Consider the following 15,083-nt stretch of genomic DNA (forward strand, 5'->3'; position numbering starts at 1 on the left):
TGGGGTCCAGTCGTGGCAGGGAGGCCTCTCTGCATCTTGACCTCACTCCCATGAATCAACAGCTAAAAGAGCCCTGAGCTGGGCCGCTCGCGGCGGAAGGAAGTTCCACCCTGGTACTGTAATAATGTCAGTGATGTAAGGGATGATGTAAGTGATGTAAGCGAGAGCACTAGGTCAATTGTATTGCAAAGCAATACAGTCTCCATAAATAATTTTTGCTGCCCTGCTTTTGATGGAGAGGATCCCTCAAAAACCACTGTCCCTGGGAACCACCTACCGACTGGCTCTTTGACCAGTGCCCTGAGCCAGGCTACCCTGGAGCTACAAAGTTCTGACGGAGTCTGAAAGCTGGTCTTGGACCAGAAGTCCCTCTAGGAGTGTCTCTATATGTGTCGGATAGAGGTCTGTGCCCGCAAGACCCCCAGAGAAGTCAAGCATGGCCCCAGTTGCCAACGTCCACCAGAATCACAGGGAGCAAGAGGGGGCCAAGGGAATGACTGGGGAGGAGGGAAGGAAGAGCTGGAGGAACTCGCTTATGGGCGCCCCAGTCAGACCTGCAGGCCCCGAGGTTTGGTGGGAGCGTGTGTCCCGTCATGGCTAAAAGATGAGGTGTTGGTTTACAGGGGGCACCAAAGAATCCCTGAACCCTCCAGGGAATGCAAGATCACCGAGCCTATGCTTTTGGCCACTGGCCAGCCTCCCAGTGACAACAGGACTAATATTTTTTTGCTACCATGTTAATAAGTGTTCAGAAAACAGGATTCTGACTTCCTGACTTTCACCAGTCCTTTTATAATGATTCAGGAGGAGCTGTGTCACTCCACAAGACATAGGCCAGCTGACTCTTCACAGCTATCCCAAGAAATGCCTTGGTTATGGCCAAAATGATACCTAGGACAGAGTCCTCTGCAGGCATTTCGTTCTCCTATTCTGCCATCCACCCGCTTTGGTTACTAAGATGAAATAGGATATTTCAATAGTTATAGTGAATAAGCATCTATTATAGTCCCACTATAGTTCAAATATTTAATGAAGAACTAAATGATTTATTCATAACTTGCATGTAGAATTTACATGATATATTTTTCCTATTCCTTGAGGTTTCACTTCTCTTTAATTCATATAAAATGCTTTCTTGTAGGGAAACCAAATTTTAAGTTAGTGCTAATCATTTGTCTTCCTTTTCAGAAACTGCCTGCAAAAGCTGTTTATGATTTTAAGGCTCAGACGTCTAAGTAAGTAAGAGAAGTATTTATCATATGATTTAAGTTGGCTTTAAATATTTTCTAATACTTTAAGAGAGAACTATTGCAATGGGATGTGCTACAAATAATTCAGCAATCCACTCTAATTAAAGGGTTCCTTCTGAATTAATTGGATGTGGGTGATTTTATTTTCATTTTGAGTTTAGTTGAGAGTCATCGAGTTTTAAATTACACTAAACATATTACAGCACAATGAATTCAAGAGGACAGGTTAAACAACAGGGAAATTAAGAATCTTTGGTTCTGGAATTTTCATGTCAAGAATGAATTAAAAATAAAGCATTGGGGAGTAATTAACACTTCTTGGGAAAATCTGATTACATTTATTTATCTAACTGTATCAAGGATGGTTTGTGGAGCTTAAGATTAGACTGTGTACAAAGATGCCTGTGGTAAAATCTCCACGTCTCAGCACTCAAAGCTCAGAGGTTCTGAGCAAGGTTCTCTCCTCTGGTCTTTTATTGTTGGTGTTTTCATACTCCTGTGTTGTAAATTTTTTTTACATTTTTTCTTTAGGACCTTGTTCATCAGATGGACAAGAGTCTGAGGGAAGTTAGTGCTAAGTACATGAGTAAGCTCAAATGGGAGAGTCTTACCAATCAATGGCCACTATTCAAAATGGCCGGGTGAGCGTGGGGTGAGTGAACTTATCAAAGTGGGACTTAGGAATTCTAGCCCCAGGAGGACCACAGCTTTGAAAAGTGTTAGGTGAGACTACTATCCTTTATCAAGGCGACTTCAAAATTTTAAATACTAAGACTTTACAAATAGAAACGATTTCTCTTCATAATCAAAAGAAGAATAATCAGCTGTCTCTAATTTACATGTTTGTTTTCTTTTTAAAAGCTGAGCTTCCTACTCTCATTTACAGAAACAAAACCTAATGGCACAAAGAAAACTATTGGATTATAAACATGAAATATTTTGTTTTGTTTTTTGTTTTCTACATCAGGAACATTCTTAAAAGGCAGAAGTACAGTGTTAGAGTATAAGGCTCTGTGAATCTTCTTTATCTTCAAGGTTACTACAAATGTAATGCCCTTTCAATGTGAAGATTTTAGCACTTCTAAATGTGTAATAATTCTTTTAATGTGCAATGGCTAGTTCAATTCATTCTTTTAATCAATAAAAATATTTCACATGTGATATATACCTCTCTCCATGAAATATTTCACACACAAAAATGATCCAACTCAAAAGTCTGAACTAAACGATGCAGAGGATTCAGAGCAGGAAGGTAGATGTGTAGGGAAGTAGGGATCTTGGGAAAATCCAAGAAACAAGCGACCTCTACCAAAAACACAATTGTGGAGGCAAAATACCACAAAGACACAATCACCTGCATGATGAAGCCACGAAAAACTGATCAAGACAAGGTGAGGATTTAGTCATAGGTTACTTGAAATGAGTAACATCTTTATAACTTAAAACTAAATATCCAAATATACCTAATGTCTTCTTAGAAGAGCCCAAATGGAAAAGCACAGTACCTTGAAAACATTTCTATTCTTTGAAAAAAAAATATGAGGAAGGCAACAAGCAATCTGTGTGTGTCTTTGCACTTAAAATAAGTTTATCTTCATGCCCCACTGAAAAATAAGAATATAAGATCTCTTCTGTTTCACAAAATAAATTCCTCATCAAGGTAGCCTTCTTAAAGGCTTATCAATCATCTTTAAAAATCCACAAGTAAAAATTTTTCTGGTGCTGGCATTTCTGTGCTAAGGTCAATGATATTTATTTTCCTTATTGTAAGCTTTAACATGTTAAAAAGGGAGAGAGAGAGAGAGAGAGAGAGAGAGAGAGAGAGGTAACTAACTAGCTCACCAGCTCACCAACTTCAGAAGAAAAAACATCGGTACAAAATTAATCCATTCTTATGCCAAGCTTTACAATTTATTTGCTATAAACTAATGACTAGATAGCAACAGTCTGTCCCTACCTTTAAACTTCACATTAATCTACCTGGGATTTATAGCAGACATGATGTTTATACCTGTTCTTTTTGAAATCATTTCTAAAGTCATGATGTTGTAAGTGAATTTGAAGAATTTGTAAGGAAAATCCTTATCCAACTGGGCTTCACGGATTTTTTTTTTTTATATTGGAAGTACATCTCCCCCAGCCAAATGCAAGTCTAGTGGTCTTAAGAATAATTGCTCTACCTCAGGCAAAACCCATTTGCACACGTGTCTTCCAGGGAACTGTCATTTAAGAAAGGAGATACTGTCTACATCCTCAGGAAAATCGATCAGAACTGGTATGAGGGGGAACACCACGGGAGAGTGGGCATCTTCCCCATCTCCTATGTAGAGGTGAGTCCTGCCCCTTCCTGCTTACATGGCTGCTCACTCCAATGCCCTCCCAGGTCAAGAATAAAGAACTATCTTCCTCCTAGAAACTCACACCTCCTGAGAAAGCACAGCCTGCAAGACCACCTCCGCCAGCTCAGCCAGGAGAAATCGGGGAAGCTATCGCCAAATATAACTTCAACGCGGACACGAACGTGGAGCTATCGCTGAGAAAGGTAACCTGACTGCTTCCTTTGCTGGTGCCTTGAAAGGAGGGCAGCATGTTTTCAAAACCAAAATAGGCTCTCTTCTTCTTAGACATTTGTGTGTTTTCCCCTACAGAAAGGGCAAAGGCCTCCTGAGGCTGCCCCGAGTCACTGTTTCCTGCTGTTCGCTCCCTGTGTCCAGATGAGGTCCCTGTGGGACCCCAAGCTTCTCAGAGAGACTCCCCATCCATGGTGTAGCTGGGGTGGGGGGGAAATGCTCTCCAAGGGGGGCCTCAACCTGAATATCATGGAGTTATTCTTGTCATCAAAAGGAAATGCACTTTAATATGTTCCAAAATATTGTTGTTCTACTGCCTTATCATTCAATTCTTTTAATTTTTGAAATTAATAATATTTACTTTTATCCTGGAATCAAGGAAAGTTTATAAAGTAATGAAGACATTTCCTCCTGGGGAGCATTTTTCCTTCTCTACGCCTCATGGCTGACCCAGGTTTCACTATCAACCTGCCCAGTTGCAGGTCCTCCTCTTCACAATATGGAGAACAACTCCGTGTAGCTTGCCACTCACACAGACAAGAATGATTCCACGGCCATTCTCGCTGTTTGCTAAGCTATCGCGTGTGTCTGTTTGAGGGTACTGTGTGTGTGCCCCCCACCCACGCTAGATAGCAATAGCACACAGGGAGGCTCCAGGACCACCCGCAGCTATTGGCGAGTGCTTGGCCAGGAGCAATGAAGGGAAATAGCGCATTCTTGTCCTGGCTCTGGACCCTCATCTCCTTCCTCCCTTGGGATCCTGGTTGCACATCATCAGCTGATCCTCTTCTACCCTCCAAGCTGCAACACAGCATTACATGGTGTATCAGCAGATGCTTCATACTTAAAAGAGAAGCTTCTGCCAATTGAGCAATTCATAGCTCAAGCAAAAGCCTACCAACAACCTCATCTTGGTGTATTTCAGAGAAAACCAGTGCAATTTTAAGATACAGGGAGATTCATTTTGCTGTGGTATGTTCTGCTTAGTGGGACGGTCTGTGTAAACCATCCAGCATTTTGGCAAAAAGAGAACTTTCACCTTGAGTGCCACCTGGAAAGGACCTCCCTCCTCTACTGCAGCTTTGATCTTGGGTCACTTCCATCATCCTATCAGTGCAGCTGCCCAAACGTCTGTATTATCTGCTGGATGCAGCTGCAGAGTTTTGCTGTTTAAGCACGTCTTGCCTATCTATTTCTGGGCCACGTGTGGTTTTGAGTTAAAATGCACACTGTGTTTAGTGGCCTTGGCTTGACCACTGCAGGTAGGAGGAACAGCAGTTGCAGAAAGTTCTATCAGTCCCCAAGACAGGGGCCCTACTAAAATGCTTAATGGCCACCGTGGCCTGAGCACCCGTCACTCGGAATGGGTGCCGGTGTTCCGCTGTCCTGAGGCAGGCCCCGCGGGTGTCAGCCCCGGCCACAGGAAGAGCGCCAGAGAGCCTCACTCTCCGTTATTAGGCAGCACATGGAGGTTAAGTAAGAAAACGGTGTGCCATTCCAGTTCGTCGCTCTAGAGATGGGTTTCTGCAGCACTTTCCAGGCACCGCATGGCAGAGCGCTGAGCTGCACTTCTCTGGGGCTCTCCCAACAGAAGACAACAGGAGGACACTGCTGTCTCTGACCTGTTGCCTATTAAACCGTTCTGCTTTGTGACATAAACTTACACAGTCACGTTACACAGTACCAGTATGAACACACATAAGCCCATTCGCATTAGTGGAGCAGCCTTAGGGAAGGATGTCGTGAATAGATGATTAAGTCATAAGCAATGATTTGGGGATGAACTCTGAGACTCTAGTTGCATTCTTCTGACTAAATAAAACTGGAGGTATAAAACTTTCCCAAATGGAAAACTATTGTGTATTAGAAAACACTGACAATTATATTTTTTTAATGTTATCACATCTCTATTTATAATGCATTTTCCTAATATTCATTACAGGGAGATAGAGTTATTCTTCTCAAAAGAGTTGATCAAAACTGGTATGAAGGTAAAATTCCAGGAACCAACAGACAAGGCATCTTCCCTGTTTCCTATGTAGAAGTCGTCAAGAGGAATCCAAGCAAAGGTGCTGAGGATTACCCTGACCCTCCAATACCCCACAGCTATTCGAGTGATAGAATCCACAGCTTAAGTTCACATAAGGTAAGAAGACATTTAACATATTAGGATAACATCTGGGAGCTTGGAGCATGACACACAGTAGGTGATTTTAGGGCATTAGACTGCAACATCATCCTTATTGCAAAGCAAAAGATTCACATGGTATGCTTATAAGTGTGAGTGACAAATCAAGACAATATAATTTAATTTTTCATATGGGTGCTGGCATAAAAGTCTAATGCTTGATTTTGAGAATTTCATTTTTGAATTAAAAGACTGAAAGAGAAGAGCGTTAGTATCATAAGACCCTATATGATATATACACACACACATACTGAGTAAGTATATTTACTTTCTGAAAAACTCAAATTTTTTGAAACTTGAATTTTTCTAAAGCTTAGTTTTATTTATATATGTATATTTTATATAGATCATGTGTGTATATATGTATATGTACATACATACGCATCTATAAATAAATGAATAGACCCCAAAATGGTATATTTCAACAATACATGGAATTAGGTTGAAAAACTCTATAAAAGTCTTAGAGTTTTTCAATATAGAAAGAGAAATAGAGTAAACTTTTAGAATTCAGATACGTGAGTCAGTTTGTTTTTGAGTTTGAATGGAAATGTTATTGGTCATTAGAAGTCCTCATGTATATTTTATTAGTTTTAGGTTAATTAAGTGCCAGTTAATTAAGTGCCAGTTAATTAATTAAGTTGAGATAGTGGCTAAAGATAATTCTCTTTCTGAATATCTAGTCTAAAAAAGGAACTGGTTAATTAGAAAAGGCTGTTCTATTACTTTTTTTTACTCATAATGTGAAATTTTTTTTCTTAATTTTCTATTAAGTTATAATATAGTGTGTCCTTCTTATGAATGATACTTAGGGATTTCTTTCTCTTTTTCATTAACTTCCAAGTATGAAACTTTAAGTTACCAAAGCAATTAGTTCCAACATATTTTAAGTACTTCCCAACATTTAAAAAAAGTATGAAGTTGTATAATTTATTAATTATTTTAATAAATAATTAAGATCAAGTCAAGGACATGGGAAAATAAACCATCTAGAGCTAGCAAAATAATACCAACATATCAGACATTGTTAAACTGTACCATCACTTCATGTTCCAGTGTAAGGTCATTTCAAGATAATATCCACAGTGACCTAAACTACTCCTTGAAAATGAGTCTTTGAAGGATATTACAAAAGCAAATAATGTAAGGATCTCCTATTTTAAGAGAAGCATTTTCTTCTAAAAGGGCTAAGGCTAGGCATTGTATTTATTCTACTTCGCTTTGAAGACTGAGGCTCAGTTGTGGGGTAATTACTCTCACTTCTTTCTCATTGAATAATGGGACCATTACCATCCAGTTTTGGTTCATTGGTAACAAAGTTTTCCATAATCTTCTTGAATATATTTACTTTACCACCAGAGCTTAACATTTAGAGATCAACATTCTGCCTTTAGTAATTCGACCAATAAATGAAAAGTAAGAACCTTCATTCATGTATTTGGCTTATCCACCATTCAGCCATCTTAAACAAAATACCAGATAAATTTCAAAGCAACTCTACCTTCAAATAAAATTTTATAAGAATAAGCATGTAACTACAAAGGCTTATTTTAATATTTGAGAAATTCATCCGTAATGTCCTAATTAATATTGGCAATGTAGTATTTTAGATCACAATGTTTTAATCTTTGTTGTGAATATGACTTAATTGGATTTTGAATCTCCCAAGTTTTTTCTTAGAATATCAGATTTTATATTTTATAAATAGAGAAATGTACACATTTCACTAATAACTAATTAGTGTTTTATTCTCACTGCTGGGGAAAAATATGTTGAAAAGCTTACATATATAATTTGAAAAAAAATACTTAATAGTTTTATTCCATCTGACAATCTACGCTGTGATGTGATTGGCTTCATGAAAGACAATTCTCGGTAGTGTTGAGCTCCTTCAGTTTCAGAAAAAGAACTATAAAGTACTTTTAAATGATGACATCCAAAATATGTTACATATCCTATTTTCTAACTGATATTTGCAAATAAAGGGAGGAATTTATTGAGTGATTTATGAATCGCTCTTTGACACACTCAAATCACGTTTCTCAGTATACTTATTTTAGAGACAACTCAAATATAAATTGATAATATTTCTGATATTCCTGCTTTAGAATCCAATTCCAATGCTTCTGGAAGATAATTATATGATTTTTGTGTCATGGGTATATTTCTGTGATATGGGTATCCCAGAATCCTTAATTTGACTTCCAGTAGAAACAAGCCCATTGTACAGCTAAGCACTTTGAACCTGTTAGCACACAGGGTCTGGCACACATACCGCCCCAGGTTACTAAAGTAAGATACCACCCACCAGCCTCTCTCAAGGCCTTCATATGTATGGCTTGTACCATTTGTTCCAGTCCAGAAACAATAGATTCATATAGTAGAACATCACTAGGCAGTGCTTCTAGAACTTCAAGTACATTTACATAAAAATTCTGTTCTGTTCCATATATCCAGAATATAGCAATAATATTAAGATACACAGAAGTATATTTTTACTTCAGAAGATTAAGCTTCATAAATTACACCTCCCCAGGTTTACATAAAACATCCAGCTGTTAGCTCTGCTGCAGGAAGCAGGAACACTAAACATGCTCAGAGATTGAAAAGAGGTTTAATGATTGATTTCCATTCCACATTAATATTATTTCAAAGTCATTTTTACTACAAAGTCAATATCTGGGAACCTAGTTTAAAAGAGATAGTCTGTTAAATTAAATCTCAAGGTTTCCCCATCTGTCCTTATAATCCCTATGACATCTTTATTTTGTCATTTGACACTTCAGACCTCTTCCAAATACTAGGAGCATTTCATTTTTCAGATAACTTTCTAATTAACGTGCTAATGATTTTATGTATTTAAATTCAGCAAAATATCTTCTAATCTACTCCATAGCATAAAATATTTTTTGTATTCACTACCATCCCATTTCTGCATTTCTCTGTCTGTGTCTTGATGCATTGTTATTATTCTCGTGGCTTATTTCTTTTTTTACTTCATAATCCCTGCTCCTTTCTAAGTCGGCTCCCGGTGAACGAGGCCCCTCTTTCACACCCAAAGCGTCCCCTGGTCCTGAAAACGGAGCTCTCCAGGGAATCTCCCAGGGGTGGCTGTCCCTGACGGCGACGTGTCCGCCAGCAAACCCTTTGACCCCATCGCCACCTCCTTTTCTGGACAACTTCTTGGAAGAATTAGAGAAGCTCAGCGCTTTAACCTTGTCAGCTGACCAAGCCAAACCAAATTTCCTAGAGGAGATCCCCCTGGAAATTAAGGAGGAACCCTCAGATCCCCTGCCACTGCCTCTGGCATGTGTCCCTGCCAAAGCACCCTCCTCTCAGCCACCTTTACCTGGCTCAGGTGTGACTTCAACTACAGCACAGCCTTATGAGGCAATTCCACCCCAGGGTCCCAGGAAGACAACTCAGAGCAAGTGTGCGGATTTGGCAAAAATGAGAAAAGGCTTTGCGGGCCCTGAAAAGGTGCCTGAAGTCCTAGGCGATAAGTTTGTGGCCTCCGCACACACTACCATGGGCCCCCTGCCCCAAACCCTCCCTGCCATTGGAGAGGAAGACGAGGAAAGCTGTGAGGGGGTTATGTCAGGCGCCCGAAGAGGGCCAGGATCTCAAGAGCCAGACGCCTTGTGGTGGGGCCCTGGTGACCCAGAGGTGACACCAAGCCTGCACATTGAGGAGGAGGAGGAGGAAAGGAAGTCTGACAGCTTTCAATGTGCGGCAGCCTCCCTCACAGACCCTAGAGCCCCGAAGGAAGACAGCAGTGCAGCTCAAACCGGTCGCAAGGTATTTTACTGTCACCTAATCCCTGAAGGGCTAACCAGTCTCATGACGATTAGCCAGTACCGTTAATCCTATTAATCAGCACTGCTTTGGAAGTTTTCCATATAAGAAACAAGCACTACATGAGATGGGGGTGGAGGGGTGTATGGAAACTCACCAAATTTTAATAAGATGACGTAGATGTATAATATAATTCCATTATTTATTCACGACTATAAATTCATATTGAAAGTTTTTATAATTTGTCTAATTTTCCAAAATTGATAATGATAGCTAATAGGTAAGTTCTTCCTCTTTGTTAGACACTATTCTAAGAACTCCACATCTTTACTTTTCAAAAGATGGGTTACATGATTTTTTCCACTTTAAAAATGAGGAAATTGATACAAAATAGATTAGTCCAATTTCAGATGAGAAAGCTACCATATCTTTTATATAATGGCAGAGAGAGAGAGAGAGAGAGATGGGAGGAGGGAGAGAGAGAGAGGGGGGAAGGAAGGAAGGAAGGGAGGGAGGGAGGGAGGGAGGGAGGGAGGAAGGAAAGGAGGGTTCCCTCTCGACTCTTTCTGAAGAAGTAATTTTCTTCAAATTGTTGACTACTTAAGAACTGGGTTCTGCATTTTCATTTTAAACACAAAAAAACTTGGGCAATAATTTTAATCAGTAAAAAGGGATAATACCCTGACTTTTTAGCCTGTAAAGCTCTCTCTTAAAAAAACAAAAACTTGACATCTCAAATATGTAACCTGTGAATTAAACAGCAAATAGGATTACTGGCAAATATTGAAAGTATGAAACAAAAAGGATGAATCATTCATACTATGTCACTAGGCAAGTCACTATCCCCCACGGGTCTTCTATGGAAAAATCTTCTGAAAATGAAAATCATTTTTAAATCCAATAGTGTGCTATTAAGATCTTACTCATAACAAACGTAGAGGCACTTGGCCTACACAGGGTCTTCCTGGGCTTAAATAACGGTCAGTGCCCATGTGGCCCCCAGACAGTCACAAAACCCAGAGGCATGGCTGGGGCCGTTCTCCAACCAAGAGAGAAAATAGCACCTGAACGACGACGAACCCACCCACACCTGCATCTGTATAAACTAAACACACGACTTCATAATAGAGATCATTCATTGCAATCAGTCAAGTATGGCTCTAAGTCGATTGCTTAAATAACACATTTTCTCTTCAATTCAATTTGAAAACATGATCCAATATGGGGCTTGGGCAGGACTGTCTACCTGCCTACAGGCTAGCGGGGTTCTTCCCTCCCACATCCGAAACATTACACTGGCCCCACCCATTGGAAATCTTGAATGAAACTCAAAAGAAAAAGTAACTGCTTTTAAAGCAAGAACTTGTCATAAATGTCACTTTCCAGGGCAGTTAAGTTTAAAATTATTTAAATATGGGGGATATTATCTCAAGACCAGGTAACCTCATTCTGGACACAGGCATAACCTCATCTTGTCTTTCCTCAATATTTAAGCCATCTTCACTTGCTCCGGGGGACGGATCGTCGGCACCTTTGCCCAGCTGTCTGCCCTCCCCTCCCCCCCTCTCTCCCCTGTCCTCTGTCCCTGAGCTGGTCTCTGGGCTTTCTCAGCCTGCCCAGCCCTACTCACCTCCTCTCCTCCCCCAGTACTCTTATCAACAGGACATAAATTCACCCAGATCAAAGGTAACTGCATCTTGCGTGTGGTTTCTTGCATGTCTTCAAGTGGACTTAATTAGATATATGTTTTGAGATTTGTGCCATCTTACGAGATCTACCAAGTCATGTAAAGACTGATTGCTAACTTTTAACACCATCAGCATGGCCTCTATCCAAAAAGTTAAAAGCTATATTTGCATAGCAGCTATGCCCATATCAAGGAGAAAAACAAACTAAAATTTATGAAAGAATAAGAAGTAATCGTTAGATTTTTTTTTTCTAGTTGAGGGTGAGCAGGAGAACCTTGCCATTCGAGGGCGTCAGCTTTGTGCCTGTCATTCTCTGTCACCTCTTAGTGAGCTCGTTGCCTCCGGTGCTTCACAGCCACCAGCGGGGTGAGCGGAGGCCGAAGGCGCGGTGCCCCGCGGCATTGACTGTCCCCGAGGCTCGTTCTCGCACGGGACTGAGGCGGTGTATCCGGATGCAGGGCTGCAGCGCCTTCTGCGGGAGCTCACAAAGCATCCGTCTCTGAAACCTGAGGCCTGACAGCTCCGCCGGCGTTGAACTCCCCGAGGAGGTCATTTTAAAAGATTTTAAAAACGGAATGGCTGGCCTTGGGAAGAGCCTTAAGGACAATCAGAGAATGAAATCGTTCCATCATGGCAAAGTGTGGCTTCTACGATCAGAATGACCCCCAATTTTCCCCTCTCTACAAAAGGTGATGGATTTAACTAATAAGTGACCTTCACATTCAGCCTTTAGAACTTGAAAGGGCCGCCCCTGCAGAGAGGCGGCTAAGCACTGGCTCTGGGGCAGCCGAGTCCCTGTTCCAGGGAGAACCACCACCCGAGGGCAGCCGGGCTCCGGGCAGGCAGCGCGGCCTTCCGTGCACCGGACCAGCCCGGCTGTGTGAATCCCTCTCACTCGGCAAAGGCGAAACGCCTGGAAAAAAAGGCAGCACTTGAAGCCTAATTGCTCTTTGCCCTTTGAGGTTTTATCTTAGCAGACAGGAAACAATTAGGACATTTTTAACATAATAATAATACTTTGCGTAATGTCAAAGACTAAGAATTTGCTTTTTCTCTCCTCTTTCTGTGGTTTTCTTTTTAAGGCCAAAATATTTGTTCCTTGCCTTTCTCTACTTGTTCTCCAGCCTTTCAGCTTAGTCAATAATGGGGAAGGGAACTTTAGAATAGAATCGGGGTTCTATAATTGAGAGAGGTCTCTGCATTGTAGTTTAAAGAACAAAACCAGGATTTCGACAGGTTTGTTCTCCTGCAAGAACCGAGCTCACCTCATATACACTTGAGGTTACAGTTGCTGGCAGAATGCTAGGAAAGAACAGAGGTATTCACCATAAAGAGGTTTTAAAAGAATACCTTAATAGCTACATCCAGTAACCACCTCCAGAAAAATGAAGTTTTTTTCCTCTATTTTATCTTCCATTTGAGAGCAAATGTTAATTTTAATCCTCCACTGAGATTTTTTGAAACCTTATAAATTTCTTTTTCATAGACTATAAGTCGACTAAAGTCATTTGTGCTAGTAAATATAAATACAAATGGAATCAACTATAAGTTTTAAACCATTGTTATATTTTAACCCCACAGCTGACATAGTAACAAACTGTGCTGATTTGGCCCCTTTACAAAGGTTTTCCATTTCTTCCATCTCAAGGAAAGGAAAGTAACCAAGCAGTAAAAGCTAAGAGAAAATAAAATTTTAATAATTTTAATAGGCATAATATAGTATGCACGAAATCGTTACAACAATCTTAGCAACCCCTATATACAATTTTTTTACTTAACTCAATTTAATGCAATATTATTCTTTTAAAGTATTTTCTGACACGTTAAGTTTGTCACATGTGATCCAAAATTTTCCATGAAGTGAAATTTACCACCATTTTATAAGTGACAGAAGACTGAAACGCACATATAAATAATGAGTTTGATATATAACTCAGAATCCAGGATTTTCTCTAGCTTTTTGAGCACTTTTTCTTTAAATAGTGGTTTTTCATAAGAATTATTATAATCCTCAGCTTTTCTATAAGCTGAGCTTCCAATTCCATCTAAGAGAATATTTTGTAAAAGAGACTGATAACGTGAGGACTCAATGGAAACGCTTTATGAAGAGGTAAGGAAGGCCCTTTCTTGGTTTCTTCTAAGAAACACATTATCATGGTCCCAGAAGGAAGCTTCCTCCCCCTGAAGCCATCCCATCAGAAGGTGATTCCCTTGAGAACAGTTTTCAACATAAAATCAAGCTCTGATTCTCCCTAAAATGTTCAAATGAGCTCACCAGCTATTTATCCACATCATTCCAACAGCTAAATGGTATTTTTTTTCCCCATGAGCCCTGATGTTTATAGACATTCTCCCCTGTATGAGTCAAGGCTGGGGCAGCTGCAGTGCCAGAAAACCCAGAATATATAATTATAGCTTAAAACAAGGTAGAAGTATATTTCTTTTATGCATAAATGTGAGCATCCCAAACTGGTATGTGGCTCCACAGGCACTAGAGGGCCCAGGAGATTCCATTTTATTTGGGCACATCACCACTCTGAAAGAGGAGCTCCCACTGCATGCTGCAAAGTGGCTGCACCAGCTCCGTCAGTCTCTTCCTCATCCAGCAGGAGAAAAGAGGGAGGGGCTTTATGCCTCTTGAAGCCCACTTCCCAGAAATTGCACATATCCCATCAGTCAAGAGTGCATCTAAATGCAAGAAAGCTTTGGACACAGACTTTATTCAGAATGGCCGTGTGCCTACCTGACATTCGGGGTTCCATTACTGAGGACGGACAAAGAAGAGAAGGGATACTGCAGGCCACCAAGCCTTCTCTGCCACAACCCTAAAAGAAAAATGCCTAATGCATCTCACCCCCAGAGACTGTAGATTTCGGGTCAATCATCTCTAATTATTACAAAATTTCTCATAAATTGGAGTTGAGAAAACCATGCTTTTATTTAAAAGTCCTTTATTCCTGCCGAAGTTTTCATCAACCAAATCAAATACCACATGATACATTGCTAGTTCTTATCCACTATTGGAAAGAAAGCATACTCACACACAAGAACAGTTTGCTTATTCACTGTCATATTAAAATCTTTGGAAGAACACCAAAATAGTGGCAAGGTGCTTGGAGTTAGGACAATATTCAGTACTTAATTATATTTCATTCCTTTCCCCAGAAAAGTCACATTTTCTTCTTATGTGTTTTGTAAGAATATTTCCCCCTGACAAAAGATTGGCACTTTCCATGCAATTGAATGGCGAGTAACCAAAATTTCCCTCTCTCTTGCTTTGCATCTATTCAAATAAGCTCAAAGAAAACAGGTTGGACCTGAGGGTGCCTTGAACCCACTTGTTGGGCATTCTGTTAGAGGCGGAAGTTTCCTTGCATGCGTTCTGAGCCATGCGCCTTGCATTCAAGCTCCTTTCCCAGGCCACCTTCCCCATAATCTTCCTCTGCTCTGCCTGCGAGCTCCAACTGAAGCAGAACTGATGCTGTGGTACGCAAGGGCAGTTGGCCTGCAGAGGGGTGGTCCGCCCGCTCTGCCAGTGTTCTGCAGTCTGGCGTGCTGTGTGTGCATGAAAGCCAAAACAGGAAATCTCTCC

The 15,083-nt window shown here is 40.5% G+C and overlaps 1 protein-coding gene across 5 annotated transcripts in view; it reads left to right on the top strand.

The window, feature by feature from the left end:
- The window catches only part of SORBS2 (sorbin and SH3 domain containing 2), a 155,068-nt gene that overhangs the window by 126,337 nt on the left and 13,648 nt on the right, over positions 1–15,083 (top strand). For all 5 annotated transcript variants that reach the window (XM_054566152.1, XM_054566148.1, XM_054566149.1 and 2 more), the window contains 4 exons: positions 1,189–1,235; positions 3,466–3,580; positions 3,664–3,792; positions 5,763–5,966. In XM_054566152.1, the coding sequence (XP_054422127.1) occupies positions 1,189–1,235; positions 3,466–3,580; positions 3,664–3,792; positions 5,763–5,966 (495 nt within the window). The remainder of the gene's footprint in view (positions 1–1,188; positions 1,236–3,465; positions 3,581–3,663; positions 3,793–5,762; positions 5,967–15,083) is intronic.

The sequence above is a fragment of the Pteronotus mesoamericanus genome, unplaced genomic scaffold, assembly GCF_021234165.1.
Source record: "Pteronotus mesoamericanus isolate MK-2021 breed Mesoamerican mustached bat unplaced genomic scaffold, CSHL_Meso_final contig_169, whole genome shotgun sequence".
Taxonomy (NCBI): Eukaryota; Metazoa; Chordata; class Mammalia; order Chiroptera; family Mormoopidae; genus Pteronotus; species Pteronotus mesoamericanus.